This window comes from Octodon degus, unplaced genomic scaffold, assembly GCF_000260255.1.
Source record: "Octodon degus isolate 3935 unplaced genomic scaffold, OctDeg1.0 scaffold00407, whole genome shotgun sequence".
In the NCBI taxonomy this organism is placed as follows: Eukaryota; Metazoa; Chordata; class Mammalia; order Rodentia; family Octodontidae; genus Octodon; species Octodon degus.
Window position 1 is genome coordinate 363,133 of NW_004524983.1, and position 20,225 is coordinate 383,357.

General features: G+C 37.9%; 2 protein-coding genes across 4 annotated transcripts in view; both read right to left on the bottom strand.

Moving 5' to 3' along the window:
* Ankrd17 (ankyrin repeat domain 17) overlaps nucleotides 1-19,218 on the bottom strand; it is a 165,132-nt gene extending 145,914 nt beyond the window's left edge. For 2 of the 3 annotated variants that reach the window (XM_023708598.1, XM_004648421.2), the window contains exon 1: nucleotides 18,513-19,218. In XM_023708598.1, coding sequence (XP_023564366.1) covers nucleotides 18,513-18,851 — 339 coding nt within the window. In that variant the 5' untranslated portion in view covers nucleotides 18,852-19,218. The remainder of the gene's footprint in view (nucleotides 1-18,512) is intronic. The other variant, XM_004648423.3, reaches the window with a different exon arrangement.
* On the bottom strand, nucleotides 18,897-19,665 carry LOC105741296 (predicted GPI-anchored protein 58). Its single transcript, XM_012513285.1, has 2 exons — nucleotides 19,533-19,665; nucleotides 18,897-19,441 (listed from the first exon to the last, which is right to left on the bottom strand). The coding sequence occupies exons 1-2, from the start codon at nucleotides 19,663-19,665 to the stop codon at nucleotides 18,897-18,899; spliced, it is 678 nt and encodes a 225-aa protein (XP_012368739.1).
* Nucleotides 19,666-20,225: the final 560 nt, after the last annotated feature.

A 20,225-nucleotide genomic window follows, 5' to 3' on the forward strand; every position in this document is an offset into this window, starting at 1 on the left:
TGTACAAGCCCCTGGGTTTCATCCCCAATAAACAAAAAAAGGAAGGGAAGGAGGGGAGGGGAGAGGAGGAAAGGAGGGAAGGCTAGCTCACATCTTTTCTTTGTTACTATGCCATTTTATCTAGAATTGTAGTATTCTTTGCTAAGTTTACAGAAGAGACATACTAAGAACATGGTTTGCTAATTTATCTTTCCCAGATAAAAGAAATTAAAAGGGTGTGCATTTTCCATTACTCTTACCAATAGTCTGACAAGGTATATATTTTAAAATTCTAAATAACTTTAAACATATATTCCACTTAGGGATGGGGAGATAGCTCAGTGGTCTAAGTGCCTGCTTGGCAAGCACAAGAACCTGAGTCCAATCACCAGTACCTCATGCTGTGCCAGACCCGCATAATGCAGGCCCAGACACCAGGCATGGTGGTGCATGCCTATGATCCCAGCAGTAAGGGAGGCTGAGACGGGAGGATCACCACAAATCCAGACTGTGTAGCAAGACCCTTATCTTTAGTATTTACTTATTTATTTTTGTATTTAGTACAGGGTCTTCAGTGTCTATAGGATCTCACTATGTAGATCAGACTCATAGTGATTGTCCTGTTTTCAGCCTCCCAAGCACTGGGATTACAGGTGTGCGCCACCATGCCCATCCTTAGAACTTAAATGAATTAAAGCACCTGCTTAGGCAGACACAGGGGAGGGGAGTTCTATCCCCAACCTGCCCCCAGGGCATGCTGAGACCAACTGAGACTGGGTGTGGTGGCACATACCTATAATCCCAGCACTTGGTAGGATGTAAACAGGAGAATCACTACAAATCTGACCTACGCAGTGAGACTCTGGAGACTCTACACACCATGTCCACCTTGTCCTAAAATACAAATGAATAAATAAATTCTAAAGATCAAATAAATCCAGAAGATAATCTTAAAAGAGTATCTCTAGCCCAAACAACTAACATTTTTGGATTCATTACAGAATGCCACATCTTTATTCTGTGCTAATCACATTTTTATGCTGTGCTAATGTCAGTTCCACTTCAAATAAGTAACATATATACACAACTACAACTGTGAAGCTTTACTGGTAGTCTATATATTCAATCAAAAAATTACATTAAACTGGGAAGGAAAATAAGATTTTCCTAAATTGGAAAATGACCTTAGTGTCTTAGTAGTCAACAATAGCCCCATCTTCCTGAGGCTCTCTTTCTCATACTGCAATTTTAACTAATACTTATGAAACCCTTTTACATTCATAAATGTTTCCATTTTCTTTGGTATGGTATCCTGTCCCTACAAAAGAAAAGTATTACCATATTCTTTTTGTGGAAAGAACTGACAGCTTCAGTTTATATTCCACAATTACCCCATAACATGGATTAAGAAGTATAAGAGTCAAAAACAACGTTCTTTCTACTTTAAATTTTGTGAACTTTATATACCTCTACAAAGTATGTACTCTGATTTGATGCTTCAGAAATGATGACACATAGTACATTGATTACTCATGCTCTTCCAAAGCTAAGAAATCTATCTCAAGAGCAATCAAATAATTCTTCCTAAAATGAAACCTACAGCAACAAGATGGAACAAAACACTGGCCATACCAATGAGCTGTACACACAAATTAGAGCAAGGTACCGCTCTCACAACCCTAAACACAAAATAGAATGAGGCAGTGAGCACTACAATCTATACAACATACATTTCTTCAAATATTACTAGAGAAGCCAGGAAAGAGTTACCAGATATTCTTGGCGCAGTAAAGAAAACAAATCCTGATGTTAATCTGCCCATACTCTTTTTCCAACATCTACTCAGACCATAACCAAGTGGTTTAGACTTTGCTTTAAATTTTTTCAACTAGAAAATGTATGAATTACATTATCTACTTACTAGAATTATAAAGTTAAATGAGGTAATAAACATGAAGCAATTTGAGCTGTGCCTGACAGACACAGTAACCACTCACTAAAATATAACTGAGGTTACTCAGTATGCTAGGTATTATAAACATCTGCAAAAAACTATTATTTGACCAGACTTTTTATAGATAAAGCAATCAGTGGAAGGGTTATCCAGATAGAATAGATATAAATAGGGCTTGAAAGCTGACACCTGACCCAGCAGATCCTATACCGCTGCAAAACCACTAGTTTTAAAATTTTTGTTGACAAGAATGTCCTTACATGAAGTTGTAAGAACAGACCCACGTACCTTTCGTTTAGCACTTTACACCACTAGAAATATGTTCTACTCACAATACAGGGCTGGGGAGATAGCTCAGTAGAATAAGCACTTGCCTGGCAAGCACAAGGTCCTCCTGAGTTGAATCCCTGGTACCACAAAAATAAATAAATAAATAAATAAATAAATAAATGAAATTTAAAAAAAAAATACACTTGTACCCACAATACAGAAATATGTATGAAGTATGATTATAATGTAAAGACAAATATTAAATATCTATTAAAGTGAAAGATACACTGCCATTAATCCCACTCAAAATACTCCCCTTGTTTTTGAATTTACTTATCCTATCATTCTTGCCACTTTCTGAAGCAGTTCTGGAAGTTCTTCATTAGTGTCTTCATAAGGTATGATAAAAACTGGAGTAAATGGTGGTATCAAGTGACATCCAAAGGAAAAGAAGGCTTGTAAAAACATTATACCATGTCTTTATATACTTTTTTCACTAAATCTGGCACCATCCTCTAAGTTACATCCCAAGTAACTTCTGGCTCATTCCCCTAAGTCAAAATAACCACGAAAGGTAAGTGTTTTGAATTGATTCAGTATATCGAAGCAGCCATGCCAGTTCAACTACAGTTCCCTTACGAAAAGAAACTTCCAGAATTCAGTAACAAGAATAATGGGACAAGTGTATTCCAAGCAAGAGAATATTTTGAAGGGGATTAAAGTCAAATGTGTCCTTTACTATAATAAATTTTAAAATTTATTTTTATTTTTTTATTTTTTTTTTTTTTGGCGGAACCAGGGATTGAACTCAGGCCCTTGCAATGTTAAGGAAGCACCTACTCTATTGAGCTATCTCCTCGGCCCAAATTTTAAAATTTAAATACCATTATTTTTCCATAACATCTCATATTCACATACACACCCCCCCAATGTTTATACGGATCCACACACAAGTCAAATACCAACTGCAACATTGTAATGGTACTATAGCAGGCACAACCAAAATTCCCATAAACAAAAAAACAAGTCATGAAACCTGACAAAGAAATTACAAATATCCCACAACTATCAAAGACAATAAGATAATTACATGTGTATTCAAATGTAAAGAATGTACGACAGCATATTAACTAAAAACAAAGTTTCAGACACTACTGTATTTTTCATAATGCTCTCATTTAAAGCAAAACAAAAATGTGGTCACATTAATGTATATCATATGTACATGTGAAAATATACACAAAAGGCACAAGACTACTATATATATAAACTTTATACTTGCACTATAAGAGAATCTTACAATCTTATTCTTTATCTTCCACTATTTATCTTTGCTTATATATTACGATTTAATAAAACAGAAAAAGATAATGTAACATCCCTTTAAGATTTCGCCAACCTAACAAATAAATATAAAATGCTACTCACAGTTTAATATAGCTGGCGCAAACTTTTAGAACAGGCTTGATTTGGGGGATATTATCCTACTTTCCCAATATAAACTCTTCTACTTTGGCATTTCCTGAAGAAACTATGTAAGTTTTAAATCATTCCCAGTTTATCTGAAATATATAAACAGTAAAAAAACAAAAAACAAACTAAAAGAGCACTAAATAGTGTGAAACAGAGAATTACAAAACATTTCAGGTTTGTGGGTCCTTCATCCTATATGAAAATGTTGAAATCCAAAGATAGGCTAGGTAGGACTAACAACATAAACCAGTAAGAATAGTACATAGATGTCAGTGCTGCGCTTTTCTTCTTCATGAAAGTACTTTTACTTCTATACTATAAATTTATAGAGAAAAGGAGAAAAGGAAGTCATGGTTATTGCGATCTTAGAAATAGGAAGAAAAAATTGTTTCAAAAGACCACAACCTCAAATGAAAAACATAAAATTAGTTTGTAAGGGCTGGCCAGATAGTTCAGTGGCCTAAAGCGCCTGCTTAGGCAGAGTACAATAGCTGGGGTTTGATCCCAGCATGCTATGCCGGCCCCGCCTGTGGGGCACACTGAGACAGCAATTGAGACTGGGCATGGTGGCAAGTGCCTGTAATTCCAGTGCTTAGGAGGATGAACACAAGCCAATCACTATGAGTCTGATCTACGCAGTGAGACCCTGTAGACTCTGTAGTAAATACATAAAAAAATAAAAAATAGTAAAACACAAAAACTCACACAGATGTTATCTACTTAACGAACAACATAGGCAACTGCTTAGCGTAATTACTTTTAGTATATGGGTGTTAGGGTCGTACAAACACAGTACCTTGTATATATAAACACACTGAACAGATAAAATACAATTTAATATTATTTTATGTATACATATGAAATAAAGGTAACACTTTCTAACTACATAAAAATATTTTTAAAAGTGGGGGAGTCCTATTATAGCAGAAAACTGATAAAAGCCAAGCCATCAACTAAGTCTTGAGATAAGATAGAATTTTTCAATTAAAAGGTAGCAATTCAGACTATGAAAATGCTGTTAACTATCAGAATTTACAAAATTTAGTTTCTATCTCCTTCCATGATGCCATACAAATTTGAAATAAATGAATTAAATATCAAAAATAACGTGCAGACTAGCCAAGAGGTGAAAACACCCAAATGTTTATCCACTGATGAGATAAAATGTGACAAATACATACACTGGAGTATTGCTGAGCCTTAGGGATGAACCCCAAGGACTTTTTTTTTTTTTTTTTCCAGAAGAAGTCTCAAAAATACACTGTATGGTTCCATTTACATGAGTTAATCAAGATAGAAAATTTCATAGACAGAAAAAAGAATGACAAATGCCAGAAGTTAGGAGGAAGAAAAAATAGGGAGTTTTCATTCACTGGATATACAGTACAGTTTCAGTTCACAAAAGGAGAAAGCTTTGAAGATGTGTTGCCCAACAATGTGAGTACACGTTAATACTCCTGAACTATTCACTTAAAACTGGCTAAAATGGGAAATTTTATGTTTTGTTGTTTACTACAATTTTTAAAAAATGTTAACTGTAAGAGGTATGCATAATATTATTGTTTTAAAAGTTATTGAAACATCAAAGCACTTGATCAAACTGCTTCCCAGCACTTCAGTGGCATGTGAAGTTAAAATTGTACCATGTAAGATTAAAAGGCAAGAGTTATGTATAAATCAGAAATCTTTACAAGACTGATAAAAGGAAATATGTAGTTTTAGCAAATCTGAAAATCTAAAACATAAAACAGATAATCATCACAGAAAATATAAATTAAAAATGTTAATAAAATCAAACCCAATAAATGAGTTAAATTTATACCATACTTATCAATTATTTCAGACACAGCTATTAGGTAATCTGTAACTGTAAAATAAAAAGATGGGGTAGGGGAGAAATGACCATTTTAATGGATACCAAAAATAAGTTAGATAAAATTTAACATATTATTTCTGACAAAACTTAGCTAAGAGAGATATAATACACTGATACAGACTAACTGTATTATGCTGAACAGAGACACAACAATTGCCATTAAAATAAAACAAGCACAGGGTAAGCTGTATTACTACTGAGTAGTTCGGGTGCATTCAAAACTTGTACCATAAAAAAAGAAAACAGCATAACTACTAAAAGCTCAGAATAATTTAGTGGAATAAATATAATAGTTTAGCCAGAAAATTCAACAGAATCAACTGTCTTAAAAGAATTCAGTTTAGTGGCCATAGATTTGATCAAAATATTGAGTCTTATAGTGCAACATCGGCTAATTAGAACATATAGAAAAGATATAATCATGAAAGTAATAAGAACTATAAAATAATCTCTAATAAACTACACAATAAATACCTAAAAACAGAAGAGCCTGCTTCAGGAACAAAATACTCTGTATTATACATCTACCTCCTCCAATTAATTCAAATTTCAAGTTACATATATATCATATAAATGAAAATATTCTTCATAAGTTTACAGATTATAAAGTATATCTAACAAGCTAAATATGTAACATCCAAAACCCCTGACAAAAAATCAAAGTTGCCTTCTGAGACATAAAAGCATATTAATACATTACCACTGAATCATGTATTTGATAACCACACTTGCTAAAAACAATGATTCACAAGACTCCATTAGTAATTATTAAAATAAGTGTGGGCACAGGAATAAGCAAATGATCATCACAGATCTGCAGTGTTAAATATTCAAATTCCCTATTTCCCATACAGAAACTATATCTCACTAACATGTGTGATACTAATAAAGCTTGGATGAAGATCAACAGGGCTTCAATTTCTCGATGCAGCTCAACTTACTGAACTGTAGGCAAAAAACTTAAAGAGAGATAAGAGGACAAGGAAAAGGATAAGTTTCCTTCAACAATCCTTAAGGGGAAAGGATGCCTACGCAGAAACCTAAAAAACCATGAACCAAGAGAAAAACATTCTAAGAAATAAAAAGACCCCATGCCAAAAAATCTGCATGTTCTTAGAACAGAAAAGGCCAGACCAACAAACAAGATAACGTACGAGCTGGAAAGAATATAGTATCAACTATAACACAATTACCCATGTTTTGCAGAAACAGAAATTTGGATTTTGTTCTAAGATCAGTAGGAAGTTAAGTAATGATCTACCTTTCAGAAAGATAAGTTTAATTACATGAAGAAATGAAGTATATGAGATCAGAGTAAGACTACTCACTATGAAAGCCAAAGTAAAATAACAGTCAGTGCTTGAGACAGAAGTAGGAAGATTCTAGGTATACTTCGGAGGTCTTGTGTCCAATATTCTTTCCTTTCTCAGTCTCCTAACATTACCTTTTAGAAATAGGAATGCTTCCTAAGGGAAACCATCACATGAAGCGCAGGAAGGAATAACTTCTACAGAGTAGAAGACCAAAATGTAGTCCTGAACAAAAGAACACCCTTTTTCTTAGCAGTGGGTGGTTTAAGAATTGATACATAGCTCTAGGTTGCGGCACACTCCTACATTCACAGCATTCTAGGAGGTTGAGGCAGGAAGAGTAAAAATTCAAACCCAGCCTGAGCAATGCAGTGAGGTAGCGTTTCAAAAAGGGCCAGGGATGAAATTCAGTGGACATATGACCCAAGTGAGTATGTAAGATTATCGGAAGAAACAGAAAGTGGTCTTTAGTATTGTTAACCAAAATGGCAATATAATGTCCCAGAAGACATTAATTATCCTCTAATATCCACTCTCTTTCTAAAGATCACTCCTCCAGAATTTTATAATAAAATTCTTCCCTACCATAACAAGGATGGCACAACACACTTGCACCAACTTTACAAATCTGAGAAAAGTAATTCAAGAAACTCACAATATTTGAGTGTACAGATTATTTTTACACAGCTGGGGATTGAACCCAGGGCCTTTTGTGTGCCAGGAAAATGCTCTGTCAGTGATCTACACCTCTATCAACTCTACTGGTAATTTATAAAACCAACCAGAAAAATAAGCTACAAGTAAGGCAGTTTGCAAAGCAGTACTAAGAGAAGCTCTCTCAACAGCAGACCTCAACCTGGAAGTCTAGTATCTGGGCCCTCTCTGGCTAGAAAAGGCAGCTGCACCTGTGCTCTAAATACAATGAGATAGATAACCGCAATGCTGGTGACCTCAAGCATTCTCTGCTAGATCATGGCAAAGACCAAATTAAGAGTGGTGCTTTCTCACCTGTGATGTTGTCTAATGTGTCAACTTTGTTAAGCTAAACTAAGAAAAAGGGAAGGAAACACCCATTTTGTAGCATACAAATACCTTTCCATAGTTATACAATGACAATAACTGAAAGGGGGTTCTGTTCACATAATTAAAGCCTTTACTCAGTTATTGCAAGCTAAGGTGATCTTCAGTGAGTCTGGCCAGTATTCAGTAGCAAGAGACCTGGTCCTTCAAGAGATCTGATTCTTCCTAGCAAAAATGTGCTCCAACAGCTGAGTCTGCTTACTCTCTCTTCCCTCACTGGATCTTGTGAGACTACCTATGAAGAGTGTTTTGGCTTCTGCCCATAAATTCCAGCCTGCCCACAATTTTCCCTTCCTAACTGCTGCCTTATAGATTTTAGACTTGGTTAGCCATCCCTTACAATCTCCCTCTCCTCTTCATGTATAAACCTACTTGCTCTGCTTCTCTGGTCAAACTGACTGATACAATACCCAAAAACTATTTCTATATTTCAGATGTCCTCAAACAATCATGAAACAAAGGAAAGAATAGGCTTAGCACAGAGATGAATATAGACAGGCTTCAAAAACTTTCTTAAAAATATTTAACTAAAATCTATTAACTAAGAGATCTTTTGCTATAAATTGTTGCCTGGTCCTGATTAAAAAATAAAATAGAAATTACAGTGTTTGAAAAGCTTACTACCAAACTACACTTAAAGACTTACAAAAACGTATGTTTAAACTTTTTTTTTTTTTGGTGGAACCGGGGATCGAACTCAGGCCCTTGCGCTTGCCAGGGAAGCGCTTATTCCACTGAGCCATCTCCCCGGCCCCGTATGTTTAAACTTTTAAGACACTCTGGGGACCCTGTCTCTGAACCAACCTGTAGGGTGACACAAAAGTGGTACAGTTTAGATAGCATACTTTCCCATTCCTATTATACTTTAGGATATGGCCAAAAAAAGGTAAAAAAAAGAAGAATCAGCCAGAGAACAAAGTTACAGACACAAGTATCCCTTATCCCTATAATTAACCAAGGAAGTTACAACAGCCAGGACAAACATATGGAGATGTAAATATGAGTTGCTGGCATATAGATAATGTAACAACAGAAGACTCAACAAAATCATGTAAGAAATGAAATGTGATACAAAAGCAAAAAAAAAAAAAGGCACTAAGGTTCTAATCAAAGGATGTATATTAAGATCAATAGTAAGTGAGTAGCTCAACAAAAGGCAGTTACTACAGTATAAAGAGAACAGAGTAGAACTACATAAATAAAAAGAAAAGCATTTTTAAGGAAAAAGGATTGGTCAATTTCAGTTAAAAAGAGTAGGTAAAAAATTAACAAAGTACTTAAATATTAGATTCAAAAAGAGATCCATGTACCTTTGGAAAACAAAATATAGAAGTATTAAAGGAAGTGTCTAAGACTTCAATAACAGAGTGAGGAAGGTCTCTACAAGTCATAAACAAACAATATAACTTACTATACAAGTAATTTTTCCATACTGTGAAAACACTATAAGCAGAGGATAGAGTGTGCCAATAGCAGTTTGCCGTATTAATAAATGTCTGGACGCTAATACCTACCACTGTGGATAACTCTTATAATTGCAAAAACCAAAGTTAACTTGTATTAATCTCATCATGTCCCAATAAATGTAGTATTAAAATGTACAGGGGCCTGGGAGATGGCTCAGAGGCATAAATACATCCCTGACAAGAACAAGGACCCAAGTTGGATTCCCAGCCCCCCATGCGGTGCAGGATCCCCTGGCCTCTGTAACCCCAGAACTCTGGAGGTTGAGACAGGAGGATCTCTGGGAGTTTGAGACCAGCCTAGGGGCAACAAAAGTGAGCACAAGGCCAGCTGAAACTGCATAGTGAGATCCTGTCTCAAAAAATAGATACATAGATAGATAGATAGATAGATAGATAGATAAATAGCATAAGAGCTTTTCATTTTCTGATATATACATTTTGGGCAGATCCCATGTATACAACAACCCATACAACTATTTTTTATATTCAGAAAGGACTTCCATAAATAAAAACACCATATAAAATTCTCATACATACAAGCAGTACCAACAAATACCTAGGGAAAAAGATAATCGTAAAGAATCATATCGGTACAAGATTACAAAGGAAATTATCAAAAATACAAGTGAAAAATAATCATAAAAATTTACTCAATATTGATGATTTAATCAGGAAAATAAAAATGAAATCAAAACTTTTTTTAAAATTTAGTACAGGGTCTCACTACACATATCAGACTCGTAGTGATCCTCCTGTTTTCAGCCTCCCAAGCACTAAGATTATCAAAGCACTATTTTTAACAGACTTTAAAACTAAGGAAATTTAGCATATCTAGGAATAGCTCATGTATTTTTTCTTCAGTATCAGGGACTGAACCTAGGGCCAGTCTACCACATTTATATCCCCACTTCTTTTTACCTTTATTTTTACTCTGAAACAGTCTCATTATATTGCCCAGGCTGACCTTTAATTTGCAATCCTCCTGCCTCAGCCTGCTGGCTTCCTACATACTTCAGATGTGGTAGTAAAACTTAAAGGCATACCTACAAATACTCAAGTCCACCTCAAAATTTAATTTCTAGAAATTTATTCCAAAGAAATATTTTTATACTACAAAATAACCACAAAAGAACATATAATTCACCATTATATTTGTAATGCAATATAGTGAAAATAATCTAAATGTCCACTAGCAATACACAGAAATTATGAAAAGTCCTATTATGGGCCATTCATAAGTAAACAAGTAGAATGTGACAAACCATAAAGTACTTAACTCTCACACACAGACATATTCATTCCCTCTCAAGACAAGAAATGGAAGATTTGATATTCACCAAGCTGTTAACAGGATTAAATCTGAGAAGTTGGATAAAACCCACTATATATCATAAGATTTATCTTAAACAAGTATAAATGCATTCATTTTGCAAGTGTGATGGTGCACACCTGTAATCCCAGTACTTGTGAAACTGAGGCTAAGTCAGAAGGATCACTGGAGTTAAAGACCAGCCTGGCTACAAAGTGAGCTCAAGATCAGCCTGAAATACATAGTGAAACCCTGTCTCAAAAAGATCAAAAAAAGTCTACATAAAGACTTTAAATTGATGTATTTGAAAAATGCTCAATGAATCTTTCAGCAGGCAACAGTCTGTTCTTCATGATAACTGGATATACAAGAAAAAAATGAAGATAATACAATCAACAATTCTGAAAAACAAGATTATTAGTGATTTTTGTATTTTTTAAAATCCCTATGTCTTTGTCAAATTTTCTACAAATTTGTAAGCTTGTATATGTAGGGATAATGCTAATATTTTAGTAGTACGAAACATTTGCAATGTAATTTAAAAGAAGGTATTTTCTATCCTACGCTGATCTGTACTTCTATTTCATCTATCTCAACAGATCTTTACCTACAACTATCACCAAGCATAATAATGTATAGATACTCTTTGCTTACTACAAAATCTTCAGGGTAAAAGCAACATGGGTGAGTTCTAAGTGTAATTTAGTTGTCAAGGACACTAGAAAAAAAAAAAAAAAAAAAAAACCTCCTGAGTGTAGAAAACTAACACAGACTTCCAAATAATTATACATGCATAAAATCACCTTAAGACTTGTATCAGTTTCACATCAACAAAATGAAATTTTTATGAAAGTAGGGGAAAATGCTTTTCCTCAAATCCCAAATAGGTGATTTTTGTTAGGCCTCAAAAACCCTTCATAAATAAACTTATTTAGAAGATCATACTAATAACGAAAATTACTTTCTAAAACTCCTATAGAACTAAATTCTATCATTATGTGAATTTCCCATGGAAATTTTCCTATTTATCACATATATATATTTGTTTAACTTGCACATGTTTAATACATACAATGATCTTTAACTATGGCTAACTTTATCACATTCACAGTGAAGAAGAGAACTGAGATTATGAAATACTGAATACAACCATACACAAAAGACTAAATGTCAAAGAAATTAATTCCTCTACTTCACCTCAATTAAGAGATACACCAGTTTCTATTGACTATTTTCAACATTAATTCTACATAAAAATATGAGGCAAACATGGAATACAAAAAGAAAGAAACAGTAACAGGCCTGAGATGCAACTGTAAACAGACAGCTGCAACACAAAGACCTCCTTTTCCTCCTAATTTAGCACACACCCCTGGGTTCAATCTCCAGCACACACAAAAAAATTTTTTTTAAATTTTAAAATAGGTTTCTCAGAGGGAGAAGGAGGTAAAAAATGAATAGTCTTCTGGGGAAAAGGGAAAAAAAGACAAAATCCTCAGCTAGAAATGCAAAGCTATATAGACTAGCTCCATAAATATACCACAGCTAGTCTGTACACTCACATAAGCTCAGAAATGAGTTAGTTTCCTTTTATCTTCAAACTGAAGTAACACTACATAACAGTCTTCCCAATTTTCTCCATGGTATAACTCAGGGTGAGAAGCTGGCCAAGTTGGGCACCAATAAGCAACAAGAATAATATTGCCACAATCCTCAGTCTTAAATGATATATTCCACCCATAACTCTCCATCACTTTTAAAACTATCCCTCTCCAGACCTTTGCTTGTTTTAGTCATCACATTCATGGTGTAGCAATCAGAAATATACACAAACTCTTTTGTGAGGGTACCATGATTCTCTATGATTTTGGCTATACTCAATACCTACTTAAACTTGCCCAACATTATACTATGACATTACGCAAAAAAGCACTTTTTCCAGACTATTTACTAAGAAAGCACATTTTCTTTTTTACTTTTGACTCATAAAAGCCCATTTAATATTTTTAATCATGTTGTCTCTTTCCATCAGCATGATTCACTATGATCTACTTGCAAGGCTCCAGAGATGTTACCATGTAGCACAATTGTTTATAAAGAAACAAACAATACTGTCTACAATAGGAATTCTTAATGTACTCTGGTCTTTCCAATTTTTCTCCCAACTTTCATTTATCTTTAATTTGCCTTGGACATAAACTTAAAAAGTTCAACCCTAAAACAGATAATTTCTGGGGACGGTAGTGCACTCCAATAATCCCAGAATTCAAGAGCTGAGGTGACAGAATCCTCCAAAATTCAACCCCAGCTGGACTATACAGTGAGCTTAAGGCCAGACTGAGCTATGTGGTGAGACCCTGTCTCAAAAAATTAAAAAGAAAATCAATGTTTATGAGTTTTGTGGCCCACAGAAGGAGGCAACCTAAATTATGCTTTCAATAATTATGTCTGTGTTAATTCAGAGTTTTGTATCATTTTGGGGGAAAATAAACACTGCCCTTTCTAATAATTAAAATCCCTAATTATAAATCATGACCAAATAATACCTACAATGCTTTCACAGTTACACTCCACTTCATGACTAAAAATAATTTCTAAAGACTCAACAAAAGTCAAACATTGTTAAGTCAGGAAGGTTACTTCCCTCTGGTAGCAAATCAAAGTTTATATGTCTATTTCACAGGTAAGGTTTAAGGAACCAGAAGGGTATTCATTCATGTCCATTCATCATTAATTCACTAAGAACCTTTTCCCAAAAAAAGATAAAAGAAGAAAATTAGGCATAGGTTACTGTGGATATTGGTCCTAATAAAAATATAACAGTATCAGCATGCTCTACCTCTCAAATTGTAAAATTAAATTTTTTCTCATCTTTGGTCAAGTAAGAAAAAATTGTAAGGATCTTCACTATATCTACATTTTCTAATGTAGATACAAATTTATACAAATTCAAAATAAACTCCTGTTGTAAATTAAATATAATGTCTCAATCTCTAAAACTTGTTTTCTATTCAACAGGATAGCACAATCAGAAGGTTGGTAGAAGCAATCTAAAAAATAAAGACTAGGCTGGAGAGATAACCCAGCGGCATAAGCATCTGCCTGGCAAGTACAAAGTCCCGCATTTGATCCCTGGTACCACATGGCATGCTGGCCCCAGAACCCCGGGCACACCATGTGGCCTAGGCCTGTAATCCCAGCACTAAGGATGCTGAGACAGGAGGATCACCATGAGTTCAAACTGTGTAGTGAGACCCTGTACCAAAAAAAAGTAATAATAAAGACTAGTAACTACGTGATGGTTATGGAACACTGAACACTTTCACAATCCTAACTCCAATTAGGTTTCTAAGGTTTAAAATGAGTCTAACCCAGGTATGGTGGTACATGCCTGTGATCCCAGCACTCTGAGGGGCTGAAAAGGAGGATCTCAAGTTCCATCCCAGTCTAGGCAGTTTAGTGACTTATCAAGACCCTGTCCCAAGCTAAAAAGAGGCTGTGTTCAGTGTGAAGGTTCTGGGTTCAATCCCCTGAATAGGGCAGGATGGGGATGGGAACGGAAGTTCCAAAAATTTCCTGTAAGTGGGTAATAAAATACAAATACCATTATTTTAGATATCTGATTTCATGAAGACCTAGAAGAGGCAAATTTTAAGACTTATTATACAACAAAGTATTATACCATAGGAGCTAAGAGAGTAGGCACAGGGGTGATTTAACAGAAAGAAATGATGAATCTTAGATCTAGTATTTTACAGACAGATGATCTCTGGTACCAAATTACCTTTTTACAAGTAGTTTCCAAACATCAAAACACATGGCTGTGAGATTCTCAATTCCTTTAATGTTTCAAAATAAGATAGTGGAGGGAACTGAGGTCACAGACCTCTCTGGCTAGCTAGTAAACTTCTACATACCACCTGGCTGGGGAGGAAGGGAAAAAAAACACCTTCAACAAAATCTTGTGAATTAATTTCAGGGTATACATTCTATCCATAACTCAGGTTAATAGCCCCTATCCTGTGTTAAAGGAAAAAAACTTCTGCTTTAGCTTAATAAGGAAAGATTTTGAAAAGTAAAAATCTTGAAGGGTAAGAAAGAATCAATAGGTGTCCCTACAGATGGAATATTCCACTATAGAGTTTCAGTTTGTTAATTATTTACTAGGAATGGTAGCAATACAGACATTTATCTGGTACTTTTCACTTTTAAAACAGATTTTTCAAAGCAAAGGAAAGAAAAGCTTTGGCTAGCAAAGATTTCCCCAGCTGCCAAAAAGTGCTTTCTACTATAATATATGAACTTGTTTGAGGATGATCTAAAATGACAGAGACACTGCACCCAGTATTACACAGCAAAATGAAGCACGTGCATCAAGAGTGAGTAGCATGCACAGTCTGTGAATCAGACACAGATTAAATCCTATTCTGACATTTATTAGCTATTTGACCCTGAAAAGTTACTTCAAACTCTTGCCTGGAAAATGAATGTCCCCTCCCAACACTTTTATACCTCTGAAACAGGACACGCCTTAAACAGGATATACAATTAACTGCCTAACCTCACTCTCCTGCTTCCCCAACCTGTGTTTACTCACTGTTGCATCTGTCTTAAAACAGCTTTCTTCACCGTTGCTCACCCAGTAAGTCCAATATGGAGAACACACTAGAAATTCAAAATACTTGCTGAAAAATGAAATGAATGTGGTGGTAACTACATTATGGGATTATGATGAAAATGAAAATACATGAAAACTTTTACTTAACTCACAACATTGCTAAAATAAGATTTATATCATCACCACCGTCACATAGAGAAACTGCAGTGGAAAGAGATTAGGTAACTTGCCCAAGGTCACAATGGTTCTACAAAGGTGATCAATTAAAGATAGAGCTCAGTAGAACAAATGCTTGTCTGGCAAGCGCAAGGTCTTGAATTTGAACCCCAGTACCACACACACAAAAAAAATTTGAATCCATGCTCCAGATCCACATTCTTTACTATCACTAGACACTAAGTACAGTGGTTTTTCTTACAAGGCTTAGGACACTTACCAGGCATTTAACAACAAATTCTATTTCCTTCAACCCTCATTCCCTCTAATGCTTAGGTAAGAACACTGATAAGTAAGAAATTCAAAGGTGCCTTAAAACCAATCTTCAGCTATTTGGGGACTCAAGGAAAGAAGAAACTCTAGTCTTTTTTAGATTTTTCCGAATGAATTCTGGATCCTATGTAGGTACTGGTTATTCACTTAAAAAAAAAAAAAAGTATTGTATTGAAGTTATCATAGGATACAATCAAAGCTACAGCTTCGCCAGAGAGATAGCTCAGTGGAATAAGGGCTTGCCCGGAAAGTGCAAGGTCCCAAGTTCGATCCCTGGTACCACCAAAAAAGAAAAAAAAAGAACTACTGTTTCAAAGATTTTAACAGCTAGTCTACAAATACATCCATCTCAATTAAAAAGATGAAACTGAGAAACAAGCTTGCTCCTCTGAGTTAATCTGTGATTCTATGCATTTATAACCTTAGCCCTTTTGCACTACAAAACAAACCAAAAAGTGGAAAAGAAATGAATTTGAAAGAAACAATCTAATTTTGTGATAATCTTTCTTTCCCTTTCATTCTTAACTTCTATTTCTTTCATGTTTGTAAACAGATTATCCCTAGCTTTGCAAACACTTTTAAGTATAAAATATTTCAACCGAGTATTGCATTTAAGTATCATAACCTTGTTTCAAACCGGAGCTTGATACTTCGTTAGAAAATATAAAATCTTAATAAAATATACTTATTACTCCCCAACCTGCATGACTGGGTTAACATGGAATTCATTGCCAACGTTTTGAAAAAAGAATCAGCAGAGAAGATACAAAAAATAAGTTATCACTAAAAAGTGAGAGAAAAAAAAGTGTACTATTCTGGCCAGGTGTGGTAGAGCACACCTGCAATTCCAACATCTGAGAGACTGAGGCATGAGGATCACTGATGCAGGAGGATCACTGCCAGCTTGAGACCAGTCTAGACAACACAGTGGTTCAACAAGTTGGTTTTTTTTTTTTTTTTTTTAATGTATTTAGTATAGAGTCTCACTACACAGATCAGACTCACAGTGATCCTTCTTGTTTCAGCCTCCCAAACTGGGATCACAGGCAAGTGCCACACAAGCCCAGTCTCATTCACTGTCTCAACGTGCCCTGGGGGTGGGGCAGCACAGCACTAAGGAATTGAACCTGCTGGCTGAGCCTACCTAAGCAGGTGCTTTAGGCCACTGAGCTAACTGGCCAGGCCAACAAGACTGTCTTACAACAAAGTAAGTGTACTTATCTTAGCCTTTAGGAAACTTGAATGTGTTACTACCTGTCAGTTTCTTTTAAACTATGTCCTCCTTTTTTAAAATAAAGCATGGCTAGACATTTCTTTAAATGCTCATTTCTGAGAAAAATCGCAAAACTGATTTTAAATACCACCACAAATTGCAGATAAGAATTCTATCACATCTTTCTCTTCATCACTTGAAATTTAACTTGAGCAACACACTATCTTGAAACATCCAGCTACAGCAATGCAAAAATCTATCAATACAAGGCTATCTTTATACTCTAAAACACCGGAAACAACAGCTGCAGTGTTCATCTTTTTGGTATACATACTCCAACTATCATATCTCTACCTACATCAGACCTGAGATTAAAAAAATAATCTGGTCTTACAGAAAAATTTCAAATGCTTTAACATATACTTCACGTATCCCGAGAACCCAGATTCAATAAATAAAATTTTCAGAAAACTACCTTTTCACCAAGTTCTAAGATTGTGAAAGGGAATAACAAGTAGTACTTCTACGTACTGCAATTCAGTTGTTCTCTTTAGAACTAAGTTTTAATCAACTTTTAAAGCTGTTTTCCTCTGCTGTCTTAAATTATAACTTCTTTCTCCAGATTAACATGCTTCCATTTCAGGAAGCAGAAAGGAGAGTTATAAAAGACCTGGTAACTACAGTAAGAGTGACTTAGTTGGTGATCAGTGAGGCATGTTCTAGGAGCTTTGGGGTTCTAAGGTCTTTTTTGAGGAATATGGTCCTGCAACGCCGCCTGTCTGTAGACCCATGAAAAAACTATAAATTTATTATGAAACCAGATCACTAGGACAGATCAAGAGGCCTTCCTATTCCAACTCACCACAACCAAGGCTGCTTCCAAAGCAAACGCTGCTGCCTCCTATTTACTTGGAAAACGACAGGCCACGGTTTAACTGCTCCTCACTAAGGAAGCATTGGGAACTGTATACGTGTACGTGCACCCGAAAGGGTCAAATTCATTTTTCATCCAGTTATTTACAAATGTACAAGATCAGCTTATCCAAAATCCTTGAGGGGATCCAGGAAGTGCAGATTACTCTGCGGCCACATTGTTACGGAAAAAACCTGCAACAAAACTGTATGGAAAAGTACCGGCTCTCACGTGTCTCTCCCGTACACAAATGACTTTCGAGTCCTCGCGCTCGGCCTTGCACGCACTACCTAGAGTCCCCAGAGCCCTGTGGCCGCCTCCGCAACCCGGACGGCGCCGCCTCGCCCAACCCGTCCCGCCGGCCATGGCCGAGCCCCGCAGTCCTCCCAGCAGATGACAGGGGCCTGCGCCCCACGTGTCCCGCCCCACGCGGCACTGCGCTCCAGGCCGCGAGGAGCAAGAGGCACGGAGCGCCTGACCTGGCCCGGACCACCGCGCTGCGTCCCGCCGCCGCTGCCTGCGCAGGCCAGCCCTCGGCCTCCCCCGGGAACCCAGCCCTTGCCTCGGACACCTCCTCCTCGTCGTCGTCGTCGTCCTCCTCTTCCTCCTCGCTGTTGTTGCTGCTTGAAGCGCCGCCGCCGCCGCCGCCGCTGTGGTCGCTGTCGCTGCTGCTCTCGCTGCTGCTGGGGGGACGGCAGGTCCGGTGGCGCTTGGCCTTGTGGTGCGGCTGCTGCGGCGGCTTCTTCTTCAAGAGCAGGTCGCAGACGCGGACCATCCCACGCGGGGACGAGGCCGCTCGAGCCCCGCCGCCGACCTCCGTCGCCCCCGCGGGGGGGCCCGCGCTCACAGCCGCCGGGGGGCTCCCTTCCGCCGCGGGCGCGGGCGCCGGGGCCTGCTCCATCCCGGCGCGCGGGCGGGAGGGTGGACAGGGGGCGTGAGGGGCGCTCTACCGCGACTCCGGCCGCTCAGGGGCCCACTCGGCGCTCTGGGCCGCCCGCGCCGCCACCGCCTCGGTCACCTCTACTGCCGCGGCCGCCGCTCCGCCAGCTCTCACCGCGTCTCGCGATATGAGGGCGGGGAGCGCGGGGCAGGAGGGCGGGAGCGCCGGGCGCGGCGGGGCGCCGGGAATTCCGCAGAGACGCACCGGCCGGCTTTCGAGGCTGGCTGTGCCAGAGCACTGACTCGCGGATACGGCCCGGGCGCCAAGAGCGCCCGATGGCTTTTCTGTCCTCGCTGCTCCCCCACTTGGCCCCGCAGTCCACCCAGCTTCCTTCCTGGCTTGTGAGTAGAACGCAGCCGCAGGCGGAAGCGTGGTGACGCCATCAGCGGGCGCCGGAGCGGCGGCGCGAGGGGCGAGGGCCGGCTGGCGGCGCTGCGGGTTGCGGGCGGCCGGAGGCCGCGCGTGTGAGCTAGGAGAGTGCGGCTGCGTAGCGGTGCACTGCTGTCGGCTCTCTTCTACACGCCGAGTGCTGGGGTTTTGGGTCTCGAGAGCTGGCCTCGTGTAAAGAAAAATAGCCTCCTGTGCCAGGTTGAATACTGGATCCAGACTTGCTAAAGTGTGACTTTTACTTGTATGCAATACGGAGTGTAACCTGGGTGATGTCTGACATCACTTCGGCTTCCGAGAGAGGCATCGGCCGCACTTTGCAGAAGGTTGACCCTGGTGGAGCTGTCCTACTCTTAGAGCACAGCCGTGTCTGTGAAGTGAACGTCATAAATGCTCACCGTTGTCTCTGCACAGGTCTTAAGAATAAAGATGGGATTCTGAGCTCTTTTTTAAAATGCCTGAACAACTTGAAGAGGTTTTAAAACTGTAGTGTAGCTTATTGAACTCAGAAGTACCCATTTGTGGTCTAGTTCGAGGATAGTGGCATAAAGAAAATAAGGCAAACATCAAAGACAGATGTACGTACTGGCACAAGACAAAAAGTATGTCTCAACTGACATACTTGCCATTTTAAGGCTGCTAAATTTAGCTGAGTGTGCCTGGGTTTTTTTTTTTGTTTTGTTTTGTTTTTTGTTTTTTTTCTTCTAGCTTTGGCATACCATATGAAATGTGGGCAGTTACCAGGACTCTACGGAGTACCTAAGCAGAATTGACAATGACTAAATCAATTCATTCAAGCAAAAATGTATCATGTGCCTACTGTGTGTGTAACAGCCAAATCAGTCTGTTTCCAAGGACTTTACAGTGTAATAAGTGCTATAGTAAATAATCATACAAAGTGCTAACAATCTGCGAATTTCTCTCCTGCAGTGTTTAACTTCAGTGTGA